Consider the following 18566-nt stretch of genomic DNA (forward strand, 5'->3'; position numbering starts at 1 on the left):
TTACTGCACGCCGACCTTCGTGGTGCCTGCGGTCATGCGCTCTCTTACAGGGCCTAGCTCGACGCGTTCAACCCCCGGAATGCCGGTATAAAAGGCAGAGGAGTGGGTTGAGGAGTTCATCGGCTCAGTCGACTACTCAAGACCTCCACATCTCACAACACCTCATTTACCTCAAATATGAAGACCTCCGCCGCTCTCGTCGCGCTCGCCGCGTCCATGACCGCGTCTGCGTACACAATCACCTTCAAGAACCAGTGCGGCTATGGTGATTCGTGCCGGCTTCAGCGCGATGGCAAGACTTGCTGACGACGACGGTATAGATGTCTGGCCCGCTGTCGGAAAGGCCCCCAACGGGCAGGTCGACACCTCGGTCAGCTTTGGCGCCAAGCTCAGCCCGGGCCAGAGCGTCTCCTGGGGTATCGACAACCACCAGCTCGTACGTGCAGACGCTGCTGCGTGCGTTTTCGTGCACTGACCTGCGATTTAGGGTATCCGTGGCTGGGGCCGCACCGGCTGTGACGGCAACGGCGCCAACTGCGCGACGGGTGAGGCTATCTCTCCTCTGTTCTTGTACTGGCGCTCACTCTCCACCTAGGCGCCTGCAACGGCGGTCTCGTCTGCAACGACGCAGGCATCACCGCCCACGCCATCTACTCCGAGTTCGGCTACGGCGACGCCGGCCAGTGGGGCGGCGAGCGCACCTACTGGGACCTCTCCTTCGTCGGTGGCAGCGTCAACATCCCCGCCCGCCTCTCCTCGACCGACGGTGTCTCCGTCACCTGCACGTCGAACTCGTGCCCGACCGACCAGGCGTACCACCAGGACGGCGACAACGCGGCGATGCGCTCTTCCTCCATCTCGGAGAGCTTCACGCACACCTTCTGCCCTTAAATTATTCACATACGCACTGGGACTAAAGCGAGCATATAAAGGGCTTGAAGTGTAACGATTGGGCTAATCGACGGACTACTACTAGTAGGGTATTTATGTGGTAGTAGTACTTTAAGGTCGCAATTGAAAGGAAAATCCGATGCATTATTTCTGCAGTATCCTCGCGATATTGCCGGCGTGTACGGCATGCAATGACTCGCCCGGCTTCCTTTCCTTTGTCTCGGCGAAGGAATCGAGATGGTCATCGTACCACTGGATGGTTTCGGACGGTACCGCTGGCGAAGACGAGGTCAGTTTGAGCCCAAATCAGTGCCAAAATTCTGTAGACGTACCAGGGAAATCGGACCCGTACACGACACGGTCCCATCCCGCGAATGTTTCAATCGCCTGGAGATTGACATAGGACGCGCTGAGGGCCGTGTCGAAGTAGAAGCTCTTGAAGTCCTCTGTAATCTCGTCTGGCGTCAAAGGGCAGCCCATGTAAGGCGACAGCGCGGCGACGCGGGCAGCGAGATAAGGCATGCTTCCGCCAAGGTGGGCTAGGATGATCTTGACGTTGGGATACTTGCGCTTGAAGCCGGTGACGACTAGATGGGCGGCAGCCTTGTATGTCTCGTTGGGGACCTAAAGATGGTCTATCAGAATGAGGAGCGACACGTCTACGTTTACGACGGACCTCCGTGATGGGTATACCAAGGAACGGTCCTGGGTAAGGTGTCGAAGATGGCGTCTGGGTACCATGAAGGTGAACGACAGCGCGTCGCCTATCGAGCTCTTCCCACACGGGAGCGAACGCCTTGTCAGCGATGTATACTGTGCATGGATTAGGCCTCGATATCGAGGACGTCTATCGAGGAAAACACACGAGCATCAGGTCCTACGCCGCACGACGATGGCAGAGCAACACCCTGTGCGTGCAAGCAGTCGAAGGCGTGCGCGATGACCTGAAGACATCCTTGCGTAGCAAGTTTTCAACAGGCTTTACCTGCACTTGGACGCCCTTCCATACCTTCAGTATCGGCCAGATGTGGCAGACTGGCAAAGAAGGCAAAACGTGTCGGATGAAGGTCGCAGATCGCCGCCATCTCTTGATTACGCGCAGAGATTAGCTCCTTGTTGCTGTCGTTGCTGGGAAGTTCGGGAAAGGAGAGGATTGCCATGTCAATTCCTGCCTTGTCCATGAAAGCGAGGCTGACATCCGGGTAGGTTGGCAGCAGGTGGCCGCCATCCGAGGCGAGCTGCGGCGTCCTTCTTGTCAGAAGACAAAGCAGACGAAAAGTAGTGATGATGCACGTCGATCTTCTTCAGCTGGGACAACTCCAAGCGGCGAACGATCAGTGCGATTATGCGCGCATCCAGCACGACTTACCTGCATAGTCGTGGAGCTGATAGAGGTAGGAGGGGAGCTGCTTTTCCATCATCACAGGATATCATTGGCAAGCCGCTCTTGAGCGAAGTTGACATGGAAGACGCCGCGAAGGAAGCATGTAAGGACTGCGCGGATCACTTTCGTCGCCGGTCACGGCGCGCTAAAGCCGACTATCGTCTCGTACCAGCCAGCTCCCATCTAGCGTCCCGTTCCCCGTTTCCCGCAGTGTCCACGCCTCGCGATTCAGGCTATTGCGCGCTACATCGCAGTCTGTGTGGATATCCTCGATTAACGCATCTAGGGACGGGTAGTCCTTCTCCTCTCTGATGAACCCCATGATCAAAAGCCGCATCTCGACGCCATAGAAGTCGGCGCTAAAGTCATGCAGGACGTGCACTTCAGCTGAACGCTCCTTGTTCTTGTAGACTGGGTTGTACCCAATCGACATCACCATGGGATAAATGCTGAATCCGGAAGGCGCCTCTGATGATGGCATCGGATGGTTCGGATGAGACGAGGGTAGGCGAAGGGAGGCCCAGCCAAAGTATACCCCGGACTTGACGTCAGCAATCCACGGTGTCGAGCTTTCATCGACAGGGAGGTTGGCGGTGGGAATGCCTAGTTCTTTGGAGCCCCTTCCGAATCCCTTGATGACCTTGCCTTCCATTCGCAAGGGATATGGTGGTTCGGGGCCCGACGAGGGACCAACGACGAGCGGTCGCGAGGTTGTCATTGTGGGTGTTAGAGTACGTATAGCCTGATGGGTCTCCATGTAAGGACGAAGGTGTGTGATCTGGTCCAGTTATTATCCGTACCAGAGGTAGCAGAATGGCTCCGTTCTGAGCTGTGAGTACGCTCGCGAACGGCACACAATTTTCTATGTTTCCCTTGACAGCCCTTGTTGGCAGATGTGAGTCCACTCGGCAGGATGGGGCATGAAAGTTCGGGAGGAAGCCTTTCGGCGCGACAGGCCCGACCGCTACTAGCCCGGCAATCTCCGAAGTTGAACTTGTCACGTTTTCGTGACGTGGCACCTCTTGGTCTTTTCCTCCATTGGCCAGTGCCACACCTAGCCCGACCATCCCAACGTTCGGGATCCGAGGTCTTAAAAGGGCTGTATATTGATGCTCTAGAACACATCGTGTTTTCACAGTCCGAGGTATATCATCCGCGCATGTCGGCAGAGAAGCAACTATTGCCCGCGACTTTCGAGACGAGGTGAATGATACGCGATGATGCTCGCTGGTTTTTTGCCGTCTTGCCTTTTCATGAACAGCCTTTACGTCCGGACGCGGTCTTCGACGGGAGGCTCGGACGTCACGGGAGGTTAACGATCTGCATTGTCATGAAGGGCATATGTGCGCCGTGGCGCACCTCGGTACGCTCCGTCCACCTCGCCGCAGGGCGCGTCCGTTCACCCCACGGCGGTGGAGTGACTGCCATTGTACGCACCCTCGACGACGCAGCGAGCCCAATGCCGCCGTGCGGCCGCCAGCACTGGACCGTCGCATATGCGCAGTTGCGGCCCGTCTCATCAGACATCTAGCGACGGTGGTGCGTTTCACTGTTCGCTCGCCGTAGGTCTGCGACGAGGATATAAGAGCGGACTCGACGACCAATGTTCTCCATCCACTCACCTTCACTACTTTCTTTCACGTCGCATCGTATCTTCAGCACTTTCAGTCAAACAAGATGAAGGCCGTCTTCGCTCTCACTGCTGTCTCCGTCATGGCGTCCGCCTCGGCGTTCACGATCAACTTCGTCAACAAGTGCTCTTACGGTGCGTTTTCGCATCGTTGGTACTGGGGAACGAGTCTGACGAGGACCCGATAGATGTCTGGGCGGCTGTCGGCGCTGCCCCCAACGGCCAGCCTGACCCCTCCATTGCCTGGGGCCAGAAGCTCGGCGCTGGTGCCACTGCCAGCACTGGTGTCGACGACCACGCTCTCGTGAGTCAAACACTGCACTAAGCTTTTACCATTTGCTTACGATTCATAGGGTGTCCGCGCTTGGGGCCGTACCGGCTGTGACGGCAACGGCGCTAACTGCCAGACTGGTATGCACCAACCATTATCTGACTGAACCTTTCGACTAACTCTCTCTTAGGTGCCTGCAACGGCGGCCTCGTCTGCAACGACGCTGGTATCACTGCCGCGGCCATCTACTCCGAGTACGGCTACGGCGACCAGGGCCAGTGGGGCGGCGAGCTCACCTCCTGGGACCTCTCCTACGTCGGTGGCCACGTCAACATCCCCACCAGCCTCTCGTCTTCGGACGGCAAGAGCGTCTCCTGCGCGGCGGACGGCTGCCCGACCGACCAGGCCTACCAGAACCCCGACGACCACGCGGCCGTCCGCCAGTCCGCCCTCGGCGCGACCTACACCCACACTTTCTGCCCTTAAACGACTCACGATACTATTTATCTAACGTTATTGGCTAGCTACGGACGTTCTGGGGTTCGTGCATAGGTCATATATTGTACGGACTCACGAATATTTGGATTAATTCATGTGGTGGATGCTACATTTTGTGTGAGCATGATCAGAGCCTTTCGGGTTGTCTTGTGTCCGAGGGTGAACTCGACGGTCTTCAGAGCTCAGTTCCCCGCACCCACGCAAAATGAAAGGTGTAGCTTCCATTGGACCTGTACAGCGTGGTACAGCATACTGCTAGCACGGAGCTCCGAAGAAGTTCGGAGATTGAGGGAACGTGATACTGCTGCTTCTTTCTCCCCTTCTGGGTGGTTGATGTCCGTTCATCCCACTCGGGCAATTCGACTAAACATAGGGTCACGAGCATCCTTACGCGACAAGAATGCATTCGTCTCCTGAGTTAGGATTCAGCTACACGCGCGGTGCTACAGTGGCGTCCGTCTGCCGAGTCAGAATATACCGATAAACAAATACGTCCATTACACCAAGTTCACCCAATGTCCTGTCTAGCGCCACCGATCTTCACCAAGCGCCCGAGCTCAGCGGGGATCGCCCGTCTTAGCTCCGGTCAGATGGACGTCTAAAGAGCTCGTTAGCACGACAGAACCTCGAACATAGGCTTGTGCCAATACATACCGAAGTCATCGTCCACTCAACTACTGCCCTCCTAACCCGGATCTCCAAACCCTTCCTGCATTCAGCGCAGGTCAAACTGGCTTTCAGCCCCCTGAACGCGTCCTCGATGGCGCCAACTGAGGTGTCTGAGTGGCAAGGGGACGAGGGTCAGCAGTCTGGCAAGTGATCTACAGGCGGTATGCCCGGCAATATAGACAATAGCACTCACCTGGGCGTGCCTCCGAAAGCACCGTCGCCGCGGCGGCGGACCAAGAGCGCGCGAGACCTCTTTGCGCCCCATAATCGCAGGCGTCCGTCGCCGGATGAAATTGTGGCGGCTGGGCGAGCAGGTCCCTGAGCGCGTCCACCCTCCGGCGGTGTAGAAGGAAGAGGTGTTTGAGATATACCGCACCAATCCCGCTTGCCTGCGCGTCGGTCATGGACGAGATGGGGTACGAGAGGAGATGGGGTGAGACCATCTGCGCAAGGGGGAAGAGGTCGTGCATGGCAGCCACTGTGTAGACATGCAGCGGGGAAAGCGCAGCTTGCGCGCGCACTAGCTCGAAGATGGGTCCTCCTGGCGCTACGTGGGCCTTCGGGTTTAGGCCGTACGTTGGTAACCGCCCAATGGCGTCGGTGAGCGTCGTCAGAGAGGGTACGAAGGCAGAGGGGGACACGCCGTATGCAGTGTGCAGCAGGACATTGAGCACCTCCGCGCGCTCGGGGACGCGCTTGCAAGGAAAACCGCGACAGGGAATGGTAGGACCGGTGAGCGCTTCGGTGAAGCGGTTGAAGGATGAAGCATTCAAGACGGCGGTGCTGACGTAGAAGTAGACGTCGTCTGTGGAGACGAGCTGTATGTCGGCTGGGTAGTCGAGGTTGGGGGTGGTCTGCGCGTTGAAGGCGGTAGAGACTACCCGAGGCTCGTTGGTGGAGGTTGTCGGAGTGATATCGAGCTCGGGAGTTTGCGAGAGATCCGTTTGTCTGAAATCCAGGAAGGGATTCGACCAGACATCAACCTCCTCGCACGCCGAGTTAGCCAATGCGGCTTGCTGAGGATGAGTTCAGTACATGTGTACTTCAAAGGGAATGCGCGCTCACCATAGCTGGGTATGCGCTGGTGGGGAGACCGTGCTGCATATGTATTCTTCCCTCCGGGGATGGGGTATAGTCGTACTCCCAGTTCACGAAGGAATTGAAGTTGTACACGTCCTCCGCGCGAGTGGGGGCGGGAGCAGCACAATGGACGCAGGGAGGAGACGACATCGCGGTGTTAGGGAAGATGGGTGGATGGACGAGGGGGGAAAGGGGGGAAAGGGTAGACAGCTCGCACCGCACGTCTAATGTAGACCACTGTATCACAGATAACAGGGGACGGTGGCGGCGATCTCAAAAGCCTCCGCCTACTTCCTTAAATACCCCCGCTTCTCCCGGCGGCAGAAAATGCCAGACTCCGAAGTCCCTGTCCTCCTCGCCCACGGGTCACATTCGTCGTGATGATATGGAAGAAGTGGCCCTCGACGCCACCGCGTGAGTTCGCCGCTCTCTTACGAGGGGTATTGACCTCAGCTTCCTTCCTTCCCCCGAGCGGGATCGGCCCTCCCACGCGCGTAATTGCCTGTGCTCACCTGTCCCCACACATGCGATGATCACAGATCGCCCGTCACACGCGTGCTACCACGGCGCTTCTTGCGAGCCTCGATCCCCATCTTGCCTCTCACGGGGTCCTGAACACTCACGGGGTTCTGAATACGCGCGCGATCTACAAATCCGTTATCTTCAATTCTCCCCCACACCGGAAACAAGGGTCTCACCTGCGCGCTGTGTATAGGGAGTGCACGTAAAAGTGTCAAATGGAACATGTGGCAAAATGAAGAGTTGTCGCGATTTGGGAGGGAAGATCGGTCGCCGGATCGACTTGGGGGGACTGCCAAAGGGCTCGAAGAGGTACCGGATCGCTGAGAGCGAGCGATTGCCGGTCTTCGAAAGCTGGGTCAAGTTAAGCCGGGCGAGGAACGATTCGCGACCTTGGGATCGCTTGTGGCGGAATGAAGACTTGTAAACTTCAAGTTGAACTCTAGCCAAAGACGAACGTTCATTGCAAGCCAGGGGCGTTTGCGCCCACCTGATGAAAAACCTTACAATGTCATTGCTGAATGGAGACCCCTGCCAATGGACCCTGCACCTTCCATAGGACCATGCACTCAGTGTAGACCCTGGCCATATACCTTTCCCCAACTCGGTCGCGCCACCCAAGCATTCCAGTACTCCAGAACGCTCGGCGGCAGCTGTCCTCCGAAGGCGGCCTTTGACTTCTCCGACGCGTCCCCCGCTGCGTCGGCACCGCATGTCGAGAAAATGCGCGCGAGCCATGCAGCGAGATGGAAATCAGCCTCGCCCGGAAGATCGCCGCCGAGAAAATGATCGCTGCCGCTGTTTGTCTCCCATGGCATGTCGCTGCTGGTCTCGCATAGCATGTCGCTGCCGCTGCAGGGGTTTGGGAGTATCCTGGGCAGCTCGTCGTAGATGAACGACCGGAGGTTTTCGTGGAGCGCTTTGGCCTTGTCGAATAGCACCTGCTTGACGTCCGAGGGAGCGCTGCCGTTGACGATGGCAAGAAAGTCTCCGTTGGATGCTTTCTTCGCGTCGTAGAAGTCCTTATAGGGTGCGCCTTCGGGGCGAGCGGATTGCTCTTCGAGAGCGCGCTGGCGGCCCTCAAGGAAAGCCAGGAGGAAGGCGTGGGACTTAGCGGCGAGCTCTTCTTCGGTGCGCTGCAAGCGTGTAAGGCTGCTGTATACTGGGGGTAGGCAGGGATCACTGACTGCCATCTGCTTCGCAAAATTGGGGTCCAGCGCGTCGCTGTGAAGGCTCTCGATGAGGGTCACGTCGCTGGTCTTCACCTCCTTCGACGCATGCTCAACGAGGTACTTGATCACATCGGTGGTGTTGGTGAGCGTACCCTCGGGTGTCTCGAGCGTGGGTAGGGTGCCGTTGGGGTTCTGAAGGGTATTATCAACCTCTCAAATTTTCAGAAAGGGTGAAGGGGGCGAAGAGCCGAGCGCCGCCGAGTTATGATACTGGACTTACCTTTGCTAAAAACTCAGGATGGAAGTTCTCGCCTTGGGCAAGATTGACGTCCTTGAATTTGACGTCGTCTTCGTACCCGAGCTCGTAGCTGGTGACTCGATCAGCTGAGCGGCGCAAGCACACGACGACCAGTCGTACATAGCAAGCCTCGCCGCTGAGGAATCATGGGTGTCAGAACTTGTTCAGCTCAAACTCAAACAAGGCACTTACCAGATGCCCAAACGGATGGCGGGATGGTGTACAGGACGAGCGTAGACATCGCGAGCTTGGTATTGGGTGGGTAGGGTGACTGGAGAGAACGATGGCCTCGCGCTCACGCAGGCGCGTCGAGCTCGCGTCACGCACCAGGAAGGTTGTTTGGCATGCTGCCATTGTGATCATATGGGGCTCGGAATCAAATCCTACACTCACATCGTTCGTCATGAAAGTACATTGTCCTCTAGTATCCATTCTCCTTCTCTCTTCTCTCTCTATCTCCTCTTTCTCAAAGCATTCTCCTTCGTTCACTCCCTTCCCAGCCTCCCTCAATGACACTTCCCATCATACACCTCCTTCCAGCTCGGCCGCACCACCCACGCGTCCCAGTACGCCAGCACCTTCTCCGGGACAGGCGCGCCAAAGTTGGCCGCGAGCTTCTCCGCGGCCTCCTCGGGCTTCTGCGCGCCGCTGACCGCCGCGATGCGCGTGAGCCACGCGCCGAGGTGGAAGTCGTCCTCGCCGGGCTGGGCGCCGCCGAGGAAGGGGCTTGCGGAGGAGAGGTGCTAGGATAGGGGTTAGTATCAACGTCAGGGGGTAGGGAGGGGGCAGAAGGAAGGGACGGGTATGGACGATAGGCCTAGCAAACTCACCTTCGGCAATACCTCATACAGGTACTTCTTTACGTTCTCAAAGTGCGCCTGCGAGGTCTTGAAAAAGCCCTCCTTGACCTCCGCGGGGACCTTGCCCTGGAAGATTGCCAGTAGACCGCCGTTCGCCTTCTTCTTCTCTTCGTAGAAGGTCTTGTAGGGGGCGGCTTCGGGGCGGGCGGACTGCTCCTCGAGGGCGCGCTGGCGGTTGGCGAGGAAGAGGCCCGGGAAACCGCCGGCTTTGGCTGCGAGCTCGGCATCGGAACGCTGAAGGAAATATCTGAGCAAAGGTCGAGAAAGTAGTATGTGACACTCACGGCCAAGAGGAACGCGAAGTTCGGGTCGTACTTGTCCTCGTGGATCTCCGTGATAAACTCGGTGTTGCCGGCCTTGACCTTGTTGGGAGCGTTCTCGACGAAGAACTTGATAACTTCCGCCGTGCTTGTCAAATTCTTGCCGGGTGTCTCAAGAGTGGGGAGGGTGCCGTGTGGGTTCTGATCAAAGCGGCGAGATGAGAAGGTACCAGTGATATCGATAGAAGCCAACCTTGGCGAGGAATTCAGGGCGGAAGTTCTCGCCCTCGACGAGGTTGACGGTCTTGAGCTCGACCGCGTCGCCGAGGCCAAGTTCAAGTCTGGAGTTCATGAGCTACCGTACTCTGACGCCCTTTCGGTGGCAACTTACACTGCAAGGCCCGGTGCTGGAGAACCAGGTCAACGTCAATAAAGGCGAGGGAAGAGAAGATACTCACCAGCCGCCCACACAGACCCGCCGAAGGTATGAAGCGTGTACTTGGACATATCGATGTTGTTGAGCGAGGGAGATGGGGAAGGAGATGGTCGATGGTTCTACTGGATCGTGATATGTCGCTTATATACCCCCATCCCTCCCCGATTAGAGGCGGGTCTACTTGGGCGCCATCGGTAATCGTTGGTTCATTAGCATGTGCAGGATTAGACACGTCGCGGGAGGCGACTGAGCGGGACTTCTCAATCGCGCCATTGTGGCTAGAAGAGGCGGTGCCCGGGTCTGCGGTTCAAGCAGTGCGCGATGCTGCTAGGCTGACGACGAAGCCACCTCGCGATTACAAAGCTGGTCACCACCTTCGTGCTTAGAAAGAGAGCAGCCCTTGAAGCAGGCCCTCCAACCGTTTCAGGGATTTTCTGATGAGAGACGGAAGCAACTTCAAGCATGGTCATTGGTCGTTTGTGGGAAGGATGGTGTCAAGCGCGATCCGGCGCATCCGGGCCGTTTCGACGCGTCGTGGCCGGCGGCGCACGTGAGCGCATTATACCCCGTCCTCCTCGACCATGTCGACGACGCAGCCGCTGCTGGACAACACCATCGAGCCCGATGAGCCATCTGCGCCGCAGGGGAACATCGAGCAGAATAAGCCGAGAAATGCGCGGGCGCCGGTAGTCCTAACACCGACGGAGAGGGCGCAGGGAGGCGCGATGGCTACGAATCCGAGTGATGCAGAGTCTGGTGCGCCACCGCTTGCTATGCGTCTGACGAAAGAATGCTTACACGGGGTCTGCAGGTATCTCTGGAATATTCAGACAGGTACGCATCCATCATCCTCCCCCACCCCATCCCTCAAACGCGATCTCGATGAACGAACCTCCATTGCGCGACAGTCCGCCCACCCCCTCGCCCTCGCCTTCCTTTACGCCTTCCGAATAGCAGCCATCGTGGTCTACCTCTTCTGCGGCATCGTCACCACGAACTATGTGCTTGCGGTACGTCTTCCTACCGGGTCCCCGCCATATTCCGGGGCTTCGCCACCCACCCATAATTGAATTCACACCCTCTGATAGAACGTAATCGTCGTCGTCCTTCTCGCAATGGACTTCTGGAACTGCAGGGTACGTACAATGAGCCACAGTGAGTCACCTCCATTCCTTGCTGAGCGTATGCTGTAGAACGTTGCTGGCCGAACCCTGGTCGGCTTGCGGTTTTGGAATCAGGCGAGTCCATTTTGCGACTCGGCTACTGAAAACCCCCCTGATGTTTGTGACTCCAGGTTGACGACGATGGAGAGAGTTATTGGGTTTTCGAAAGCCGAGACGTATGCTCGACTGCTTCCTCAAGCAAGTCGATATCACTCATATCTTCCTCTAGCCCTCTCGTCCAGCGAACCCTATTGATTCCAAGTACGTCCATCGTATCGCATGCATTACTATCCTGCTGATCTCTCTATCTTACCACAGAATGTTCTGGGTACGCGTCCCTACCCTGCCCTCCGCGCTTGCGAACGTGTCATGTTGACATCAGGATGCAGACCGCGCTTTACGTCTTCCCCGCATTATGGGTAGTCCTGCTTATCGTCGCTATCCTCACGCTCAATGCATCGTGAGTGCTCCGTCTCCTGCATTACTTGTCCTCTCAAGAGTCACCCATCTTCTGCGATCTCCGTCCCGCGAGATTCGTTCCTCTTCCCAATCTCAATCTCACGAGATGCATCCCTCGACTTCCCCGCTTCTTCTCTTCGTACAAACTGCGCTCCTGCTCTTCGTCCAACCTCCGCCCCTTCTCCGCTTTCGACAAAGTTCTAACCCGCATGCTTTTCTACAGCTTCATTCCCGTCGTGGTCCTCGCCCTCGTCTTCAACTTCACGAACGTCATCGGCTTTACCTATGCGTGAGTGCATAATCCTTACCCGTCCGACCACCCACTGATCCATCCATTTCTTCCTCGGCTATATGCACTTGCCCTTCACCCGACTCGATTCACCCGACTCGACACGACTCGACTCTCCCCTTCGCGCTGCTCAATCATCGCACACCGCTACTTGACTATCGCACACCGCTACTCAATCATCGCACACTCCACCTCTTTCCTCACTCACTCAACCCCCTCAGCGACCGAGATGCGAAGCAGCGCTGGGCCAAGGACAACATGGGCGGCTTCAGCCTTGGCGGTCTGGGTGGCATCGGCGGCCAGATCCTCACCGGCGCTGTCAAGTCGAGCGTTGGGAGAGTCTTCGGGGGGCGTTAGGCTGCTGTCCTCCACTGCAAGTAATTCGCATCAATCATGTCCTCGACGTTGTGCACTCGCATTGTCTTCGACGTCGTGCACTCGCAACGTCTTCGCTATGCACTCCAGTCTGGCCCACTCCGCCTTATTTATTTCAAGCTCTTATATATTCATGAGGCCTTCCCACCTCGCGAGTTACTAAACAAATAGGCAAGTGGATGCACAGAAGAAGCAAATGCAAAGTCTTAAGTAGAAGGTCCGAAGCGATGCGATAATAAAGACAGACAACCAATAAAGACGGGAAAGCACTTCGTCACAGCGTCATGAACGAGCCTGTCGCGGCACGGGCGTCGAGGGCGTTGCGAGTCTGGCCGCGTCGACTGCGCGAACGAGGTCGATGCAGAGGGCGAGCGACGAACGTGATGCACGAGCGCGTCGACGCGGTGCGCGATAGGGTAGACAGCGCGTGACGAAGGCCAGCGGTATGGGCCGCTAACCCGCGAGCGATGTGATCGAAAGCCGGCGATGTCCAAAGCTAGCAAGCCAGCGGTGCGGTGCGGATGCTGATGATAGATAGGGTGGTCCGTTGAGGCCGATGGGTACTAATACATTGAAGGTGAGGGGAGATGAAGAGGCGAAAATAGAAAGAAAAGAAGTAGAAAAAAAAGGTGTAAACACAACGGAAGGTCGTGTAAACACGGCAGAACGGTGTGTAGACACATAAGAAAGTGGTGTATGGAACGCAGAAGAAAAGAAGAAGCATCACAGATACTCATAATACGGAGGAAGACGAAAGAAGTGGGAAGCGGGAAGACGGGATCGTTGGATCAGGAAGCGCGATGATGATTCGTGGCTCTATGGAGCGCGGAGAGCATGCGTGAACGGTGATCGGAGGAAGGTATGGGAGGTGGAGGTGGGAAGGAAGGCTGACAGCACGAAGACGACGAAGAAAGCGAGCGACGAGAGGCAGAGGGTACTGCGCCATAGGGTGAGACTGCATAAAAGAAGGAAGGCATAAAGACGTGCATAATAGATCTGAGGGACCATAGATCATACCATATGATAGCGACACCGTCGGCGGTGGTGGTGTCCGGGCTCAGCCGACGATGCCGCGCACGTCGACCTTGGAGAATGCAGTGGTGGGCGTTGGGGGTACCCCGATGCCGATGAAGCTGTGCGTGCGACCGTGCTTGCCGCGGAAGGTCTCCACACGCGGCGTCCCGCTCATCATGACCGGGAACGGCACGCTGTCCGGTCCTGGGCGCGGTGTGGGCGTGCCCTGCATCATGGTAAGCGTCATCGCGCTCGGCGTTGTGCCGCATCCAGGCGATGGCGGGAACAGGAAGAGCGTCTGCGAGTGCTCGGGCGAGTGCTGCGAGGGACGGCGGACGCGTCCGGGCGTCTCGGGGACTTGGGCGCGGAGATGCAACGGCGGCGGTGCAGGCTTGCGCGACAACGTGCGCTTACGCAGACGCAGGGGCGGCATCGGTGTCGATGGCGCGCGACTGCGCGACGGGCTCCTCGATGGGGGCTCAGAGCGCGATGGGGTGACCGGCTGCGAGGCGGAGTAGGTATGCGCGGTGATCGTCTGCGAGGACGTGGGCCGCGACTTCCTCGCCTTTTGTGGCGTTTCGGTCTGCTCTGCGTTCGCTGAAGGGGGATTGATGATGACGTCGACGTGTACTGGGGAGGAAGGGACGGGCGGGAGGATGCTGAGGGAAGGCGGGCGACGCTTGTGCCGGGTAGCGGGAGCAGCCTGCATACGCGGCGCATCACGCTCCGGGATGACGTGCGGCGGGACGGGGGTGAGGTCGAAGGTCGAGCGGGTCGCGCTGGGAGGGGGTCCCGCAGCGAAGCTGAAGTTGCTCTTCCAGGCAGGTGCCGAAGGGGGCACGCTGAGCGACGGCGGCTGCCGACCCATGCGGCGCTTGCCAGCAGGTGGCGGTGCAAGGTGAACGTTGGATCCAGAAGGGAAGCCACGTTGGTCCTCATGGTCGTCGTCGTCCGGCGAGTTCGTTGCACTTGTGTGCTCGTCCCCGCTATTGCTCGGTGTCCTGCCGCGCTCGAAATTGATCGAGTCGAACCGTCCGCCGACGCCAAGAAGCTCCGCTTCTTCGTCTTCCTCCACGAGGTCCTCACTGAGGATACTGCCATTGGTTGTGCTTGCTATCGACGAGGCGCGCTTATGCTTGCGAGGGAAGCCAAAGCTTCCGAGCTGGGAGCCAGACCCATAGCGGCTGCGCCAGGGACCGGCACCAGTAGAAGAGGCGACCGACGATTGGGAGGACTTGCGCGCGATTATGCGATCCTCCATGGCTTTGTCGAGCGCCGCAGCTTCCTCGGACATACTTGCGCGAACCGCCGGCGTGATAACCTCCTGCTTTTTAGGTGCTTCCGGCTCCTCAAGGTCGAGCAGCGCACGGCGCCTTCCCCATTCCTCATCTGCCAAAGCAGATGACCGGGAGGATACGGAGCAGGGCGAGATGTTGCCAGCTTCTTTCGAAAGCTGCTTCTCGTATTCACGCAGCTGGAAGATGAGCCTATCGCGCGCGTCAGACAATCGATACAGGGATAGAGTAGACGTGCCACATACGACATATTCGGTCCTGCCCAGCGGCTCTTAGACTTGACGTAGTCGTACGCGCTGTTCATATCTTTCAGGGCCCACACGTCCGCGGGCACCCAGTGCAAGCGTTCGGACGCCGCGCGCATGACCATGGCGATAATGACGGTCGCAGAGCGGGAGACGCCGCATTGGCAGCTGCAGGGCGTCAACAATGAGGCAGATAGGGACGGGCGAAACAGGGCCGGCTACTCACTGGACTAGAAGCCCCTCTCCACGCGCGCGCGCAGCGTCCGCGAAGGCCATGGCGGTGGGGAACCCAGTCTCCACGAGGTCCTTCTCGCCGTGGCTCCACTGCAGCTTCAGGTAGTGCATGCTCGGGCGCCCGCTGGGGATGTGCGCGGGGTAGTACGTCGAGTTGGGGTCTCGGTTGAACTTCGTCTCGCCGAAGTTGGGCGTTGAGGCGGTCGAGCGGAGGGTTTGGGTAACGGCAGAGTCTTCGAAGGGAGTGGAGACTTCCTTGGCGACGTTGAGGATCGAGCGAATGCCACGCTCGAGAAGGCCTTTCCAATCCCGCGCATTGTCCTCGGAGCCGAGCCATAGGCCCGGGAGGATCTGTATGGGCCCGTCCGCATACGGGACTGTGGGCGACCCGTCCTCTTCCCGGCGGTAGTTGCGCGCGAGGGGATTCGCGGTGGATGGCAGGGATATAACCGACGGCCGGCGCTGTTTGTCCCTCCCAAAGTCAGGGATGGCGGACTTGAGGCCGCCGGCGTCGGGCAACTGGAGGGAGTTCGACGATGACTGAGCGGAGGGGAGCGCGAGGCTGAGGCCCTTCATGTTGCGGCTACTCTTCCTGGCGGTACCGGTGGCGCCGAAGGGGTGGCTGTCGGAGTCGGAGGTGAGGGCGGAGGCGGAGGACTCGCTCGGCGGGCGGGAGATGGCCGGATTGCGGGAGGGGGTCTCGATGAACAAGGGCGCGGGCGGGCCTCTCCTCTTCGGCGGGGCGCTGAGCCGTGGTGGTGGGTTCTGAAGCATGGTGGGGGCTGCTGCGGGGTCGTTTTTGCGTATATATGTAGGTTTTTGTGGATTTTATGCACGCGCAGCGTGTGAAGAGCAAGGCGTTGGGAGCTGGCTGGCCGTTGGTGGGTCGGATAAAGAGCGAAATGGAGCGAGCCTCGTCTGCGTCTTCTCTTTTTGGGATTATGAACTCGGGGCGGTCGCAGCAGCAACCTCTGGCCACAGCGCAGAGCAATTTCCAGCCACCGCGTTCGTCGTTAGGGGAGAGTTGCGCTGGGCTTTGTTGATGTTGACTGATCTGGCAACACCCCGCTCGGTCCGTCAAAACCGGCGCCAACCAGGCACCCCAAACTTCATTTTACAGACAAGGCGAAGAAGACCTTCATATTGACCACAAAACTATGTATGGCGCGACTGCGAGTACCACGGACTACCAACAACACTCCACCGAGAAGTGTAGGACCGTGCTGTGGCCGTATGTGCAAGGGTGTGCCACCGTGATCCCAACCCAACGCGCGCTGTGTTTGCGGCTTGCCATGCGCGCTGCGGCTCACCATGCGTGACCAAGATGCGACGTGGCCCGCCTATAAGTACCAGTTGCCATCGATGGTATGTGCATCGCACGCGGGCCTGTGAATAGACTCGGCAGCATTGCGGGAGGTCATAGCGGCTCACCGCCAGCGGCTATAGACAGTGACTGGCAGAGAAGGCGCCTTTGAACATGTCCTTGACTGCCCGAGCTGTTGCCGATGCATGGAACGGGACGTTGCTGTTGCACTGCGCTGTTACCGGGCCTATGGTCAGACCGCCTCGTTGCAGAACCTGTTGTCGTCCATCGCGAAAAACCTGTTGCTCCATTGCACAACCTATTGCCTTTCATCGCGAGGGCATTGATTCGACCGTCGATGGCGCGACCAACTGCGTCTCCGAAGCCTCAAACATCTCCATCTCGCATTCGTGCAATCTAGAGACCAGGGTATGTCAGTGTCGTGTCACCTCAACTCGTATCGGAGCATCTCTTGAGCCTCGAGTTGATGCTGTCAGAAGCACAGCATTGACAAGGAGAGTAGAGATGACCATGAAGGAAGAACAACAACGAAGGTGCAAGATGACCAAGACTGAATGAGGCCCGTTAAGGCCGTGAGTTTGTAAAGCGGCAGTGAGGGATGACGATGCACGTCAATTGACCTCAAACAGGAAGTACGAACAAGAGAAACAGCCCACGCACGTCGTCATGATCTCCTCTAATGCCTGAATCCCAGACTCGAACTCCTCTTGCGTAGGTTCGCGTGCGGAATGCCGTGCAATCTGAACAGAAGGATTGAGTAAGCATGCTCCCATGATTCCGCCCACACCCGTCTTCGACGGCTTTCACGTTGTGCAAAGATTGCAAGAACAAGGCTCACCTGCACCGCCGCATCATACCAATGCAGCGCCGTCACCAGCTCCTCCTCGGCGACCTCCCCATACTCGACCGCCCCGTCGGGCCCCACGCGGATGCTCGGCTCGCGCGGGTTCGTGAGCAGGGGGAGGAGGAACCGGAAGTGGTGCAGCATCCGGCTGTGCGGGCGGAGGGGCGGCAGGGCGGGGATGACGACGCGTGCGAGGGCGTCTGGGAGGGGGTCAGGCGGTGAGGTGAAGAGGCGGTTGAGGAGAAATATTGGGGAAGAGAAAGAGGGTAGAAGACGTACCTAGTCGAGGTATGGTGTCGAGGAGTGCGCGGCGGAAGTTGATGCCTTCGTATGGGCCGCCTGAGGAGGAATGAAAGTAAGTCGAAGGGCTTCATGATATGAGAGGTATGCGCACCTGGTTGTCCCCATCCTGGATGCACGACGTCCTTGGGAAGGGATTCATGTGCAATAAGACATGTCCGAACATATTCTTCGGTCATGTAGCGGTAGACTGGCTATATGTTTGGATAGGTGATCGTAGGGCAGGATGGCGCATATAGTTGATCGGCGCACGGAGGGGATGGCGTGCAGAGTGGGTTGGCCCGGAGTATCGTGATACACGCAGAAGATGAATGCATAAGCTTCGCGCCAGCTAGCAAATGAAGCATTAGACGCACCCTCGGCACATCCCCCTTCCTCAGCATCCTATGCACCTTCGAGATTCGCGCGAGCCGCATTCGAACGGCGATCCGGCGCTGGAAGCACAGAACCAAGGATACGACGACCTGAGGGGGAGCATGAGCATGCCAAATATCATCTAGCCTGCGTTTGCTCGAGATAAAAGCGAAGGGAGGCCTCTGCGGGCGAGCAGGACCTCCCTGTACTCACCACAATCACATACGCCGCCAAGATCATCAACGCGTCCGACCCGCGCTTCCTGTCCGCCGACTGCCGGAACGCCTGGCTAAGAAGCGCGACGCAGGAGAGGCCGGTGAGCATGAGCATTACGAGGACGAGGAGGAAGTAGGCGAGTTGGGAGAGGAGGCGGGTAAGGGCGGACATGGTGGAGGAAGGGGCAGGGGGTCCAGCGCTAGCAGGAGGGAGGATTACAGCGCTTGAATGATGGAGGGAGGGATACAGCTCGATGACGGCGGGGACGGTGGCGAGTCTGCGACCCGGACGCCAACAGGCGCCGATGACCGTATGGAGCAAGGCGAAAACAAAGGATCCGCGTCAAGCTCTCACGCTGCTCTCTTTGCTCACAACCTTCATGTCCTCAGGCTCAACTTGCATCAGCTCCTTCGACTCAGAGACATAGTTTGATGTGGGATTTACCAGCGCTGGGGGTCCTCGCGAGCGCTCCGAGGTGCCCTCGAG

The 18566-nt window shown here is 58.1% G+C and overlaps 10 protein-coding genes across 10 annotated transcripts; 4 read left to right on the forward strand and 6 right to left on the reverse strand.

Annotated features, from left to right (window-relative positions):
* Window positions 1-177: 177 nt before the first annotated feature.
* SCHCODRAFT_02489112 (Osmotin, thaumatin-like protein) lies at window positions 178-891 on the forward strand (the record flags this gene model as incomplete). The annotated part of the gene is made up of 4 exons (XM_003038820.1): window positions 178-265; window positions 321-436; window positions 488-545; window positions 596-891. The coding sequence occupies 4 exons, from the start codon at window positions 178-180 to the stop codon at window positions 889-891; spliced, it is 558 nt and encodes a 185-aa protein (XP_003038866.1).
* Window positions 892-1035: 144 nt separating this feature from the next.
* On the reverse strand, window positions 1036-2993 carry SCHCODRAFT_02696381 (riboflavin kinase; the record flags this gene model as incomplete). The annotated part of the gene is made up of 7 exons (XM_050346897.1): window positions 1036-1166; window positions 1224-1515; window positions 1568-1704; window positions 1757-1846; window positions 1901-2129; window positions 2185-2199; window positions 2445-2993. The coding sequence occupies 7 exons, from the start codon at window positions 2991-2993 to the stop codon at window positions 1036-1038; spliced, it is 1443 nt and encodes a 480-aa protein (XP_050202122.1).
* Window positions 2994-3988: 995 nt separating this feature from the next.
* SCHCODRAFT_02488822 (Osmotin, thaumatin-like protein) lies at window positions 3989-4662 on the forward strand (the record flags this gene model as incomplete). The annotated part of the gene is made up of 4 exons (XM_003038819.1): window positions 3989-4040; window positions 4094-4209; window positions 4259-4316; window positions 4367-4662. 4 exons carry the CDS (start codon window positions 3989-3991, stop codon window positions 4660-4662), a joined length of 522 nt encoding a protein of 173 aa, XP_003038865.1.
* A 372-nt stretch (window positions 4663-5034) lies between these two features.
* On the reverse strand, window positions 5035-6944 carry SCHCODRAFT_02744080 (uncharacterized protein). The gene is made up of 4 exons (XM_003037475.2): window positions 6409-6944; window positions 5537-6359; window positions 5329-5453; window positions 5035-5272 (listed from the first exon to the last, which is right to left on the reverse strand). The coding sequence occupies exons 1-4, from the start codon at window positions 6571-6573 to the stop codon at window positions 5261-5263; spliced, it is 1125 nt and encodes a 374-aa protein (XP_003037521.1). The 5' UTR covers window positions 6574-6944; the 3' UTR covers window positions 5035-5260.
* A 434-nt stretch (window positions 6945-7378) lies between these two features.
* On the reverse strand, window positions 7379-8653 carry SCHCODRAFT_02744081 (uncharacterized protein; the record flags this gene model as incomplete). The annotated part of the gene is made up of 5 exons (XM_050347180.1): window positions 7379-8078; window positions 8130-8306; window positions 8395-8482; window positions 8533-8548; window positions 8605-8653. The coding sequence occupies 5 exons, from the start codon at window positions 8651-8653 to the stop codon at window positions 7512-7514; spliced, it is 897 nt and encodes a 298-aa protein (XP_050202123.1). The 3' UTR covers window positions 7379-7511.
* A 122-nt stretch (window positions 8654-8775) lies between these two features.
* Window positions 8776-10405, reverse strand: SCHCODRAFT_02610090 (uncharacterized protein). Its single transcript, XM_003037474.2, has 6 exons — window positions 9991-10405; window positions 9924-9939; window positions 9786-9873; window positions 9557-9733; window positions 9243-9506; window positions 8776-9155 (listed from the first exon to the last, which is right to left on the reverse strand). Exons 1-6 carry the CDS (start codon window positions 10037-10039, stop codon window positions 8919-8921), a joined length of 831 nt encoding a protein of 276 aa, XP_003037520.1. The 5' UTR covers window positions 10040-10405; the 3' UTR covers window positions 8776-8918.
* Window positions 10406-10741: 336 nt separating this feature from the next.
* SCHCODRAFT_064952 (DUF846-domain-containing protein) lies at window positions 10742-12405 on the forward strand (the record flags this gene model as incomplete). Its single annotated transcript, XM_003038818.1, is given in 9 exon segments — window positions 10742-10978; window positions 11057-11104; window positions 11162-11248; window positions 11263-11307; window positions 11361-11392; window positions 11450-11459; window positions 11521-11591; window positions 11814-11879; window positions 12101-12405. 9 exon segments carry the CDS (start codon window positions 10742-10744, stop codon window positions 12234-12236), a joined length of 732 nt encoding a protein of 243 aa, XP_003038864.1. The 3' UTR covers window positions 12237-12405.
* Window positions 12406-13148: 743 nt separating this feature from the next.
* On the reverse strand, window positions 13149-16058 carry SCHCODRAFT_02610097 (uncharacterized protein). Its single transcript, XM_050344410.1, has 4 exons — window positions 15035-16058; window positions 14809-14976; window positions 13272-14755; window positions 13149-13209 (listed from the first exon to the last, which is right to left on the reverse strand). Exons 1-3 carry the CDS (start codon window positions 15814-15816, stop codon window positions 13312-13314), a joined length of 2394 nt encoding a protein of 797 aa, XP_050202124.1. The 5' UTR covers window positions 15817-16058; the 3' UTR covers window positions 13149-13209; window positions 13272-13311.
* A 351-nt stretch (window positions 16059-16409) lies between these two features.
* SCHCODRAFT_02147835 (uncharacterized protein) lies at window positions 16410-17019 on the forward strand. The gene has a single exon (XM_050341932.1). It carries the CDS (start codon window positions 16520-16522, stop codon window positions 16922-16924), a length of 405 nt encoding a protein of 134 aa, XP_050202125.1. The 5' UTR covers window positions 16410-16519; the 3' UTR covers window positions 16925-17019.
* On the reverse strand, window positions 16689-18403 carry SCHCODRAFT_02610104 (uncharacterized protein). The gene is made up of 6 exons (XM_050344411.1): window positions 18078-18403; window positions 17867-17974; window positions 17605-17704; window positions 17490-17549; window positions 17205-17410; window positions 16689-17106 (listed from the first exon to the last, which is right to left on the reverse strand). Exons 1-6 carry the CDS (start codon window positions 18249-18251, stop codon window positions 16978-16980), a joined length of 777 nt encoding a protein of 258 aa, XP_050202126.1. The 5' UTR covers window positions 18252-18403; the 3' UTR covers window positions 16689-16977.
* Between the last annotated feature and the right edge of the window lie 163 nt (window positions 18404-18566).

Source organism: Schizophyllum commune (genome assembly GCF_000143185.2).
Source record: "Schizophyllum commune H4-8 unplaced genomic scaffold SCHCOscaffold_2, whole genome shotgun sequence".
NCBI lineage: Eukaryota > Fungi > Basidiomycota > Agaricomycetes > Agaricales > Schizophyllaceae > Schizophyllum > Schizophyllum commune.

What these genes read in the sequence shown, in the direction of transcription:
- SCHCODRAFT_02744080 (XM_003037475.2), bottom strand. Translation starts at nt 6,573, where the DNA reads ATGTCGTCTCCTCCCTGCGTCCATTGTGCTGCTCCCGCCCCCACTCGC. An exon ending in CCAGCGCATACCCAGCTATG is followed by an intron (nt 6,360 to 6,408) that starts GTGAGCGCGCAT and finishes ACTCATCCTCAG; the next exon opens with CAAGCCGCATTGGCTAACTC. An exon ending in GCTTTCGGAGGCACGCCCAG is followed by an intron (nt 5,454 to 5,536) that starts GTGAGTGCTATT and finishes CTTGCCACTCAG; the next exon opens with ACACCTCAGTTGGCGCCATC.
- SCHCODRAFT_02610104 (XM_050344411.1), bottom strand. Translation starts at nt 18,251, where the DNA reads ATGTCCGCCCTTACCCGCCTCCTCTCCCAACTCGCCTACTTCCTCCTC. An exon ending in TGGCGGCGTATGTGATTGTG is followed by an intron (nt 17,975 to 18,077) that starts GTGAGTACAGGG and finishes GCTCCCCCTCAG; the next exon opens with GTCGTCGTATCCTTGGTTCT. An exon ending in GGAAGGGGGATGTGCCGAGG is followed by an intron (nt 17,705 to 17,866) that starts GTGCGTCTAATG and finishes CCAAACATATAG; the next exon opens with CCAGTCTACCGCTACATGAC.
- SCHCODRAFT_02610090 (XM_003037474.2), bottom strand. Translation starts at nt 10,039, where the DNA reads ATGTCCAAGTACACGCTTCATACCTTCGGCGGGTCTGTGTGGGCGGCT. An exon ending in GCCCTGAATTCCTCGCCAAG is followed by an intron (nt 9,734 to 9,785) that starts GTTGGCTTCTAT and finishes CGCTTTGATCAG; the next exon opens with AACCCACACGGCACCCTCCC. An exon ending in TGTATGAGGTATTGCCGAAG is followed by an intron (nt 9,156 to 9,242) that starts GTGAGTTTGCTA and finishes CCCCTATCCTAG; the next exon opens with CACCTCTCCTCCGCAAGCCC.
- SCHCODRAFT_02147835 (XM_050341932.1), top strand. Translation starts at nt 16,520, where the DNA reads ATGTCCTTGACTGCCCGAGCTGTTGCCGATGCATGGAACGGGACGTTG.
- SCHCODRAFT_02610097 (XM_050344410.1), bottom strand. Translation starts at nt 15,816, where the DNA reads ATGCTTCAGAACCCACCACCACGGCTCAGCGCCCCGCCGAAGAGGAGA. An exon ending in GGAGAGGGGCTTCTAGTCCA is followed by an intron (nt 14,977 to 15,034) that starts GTGAGTAGCCGG and finishes GACGCCCTGCAG; the next exon opens with CTGCCAATGCGGCGTCTCCC. An exon ending in TGGGCAGGACCGAATATGTC is followed by an intron (nt 14,756 to 14,808) that starts GTATGTGGCACG and finishes CGCGCGCGATAG; the next exon opens with GCTCATCTTCCAGCTGCGTG.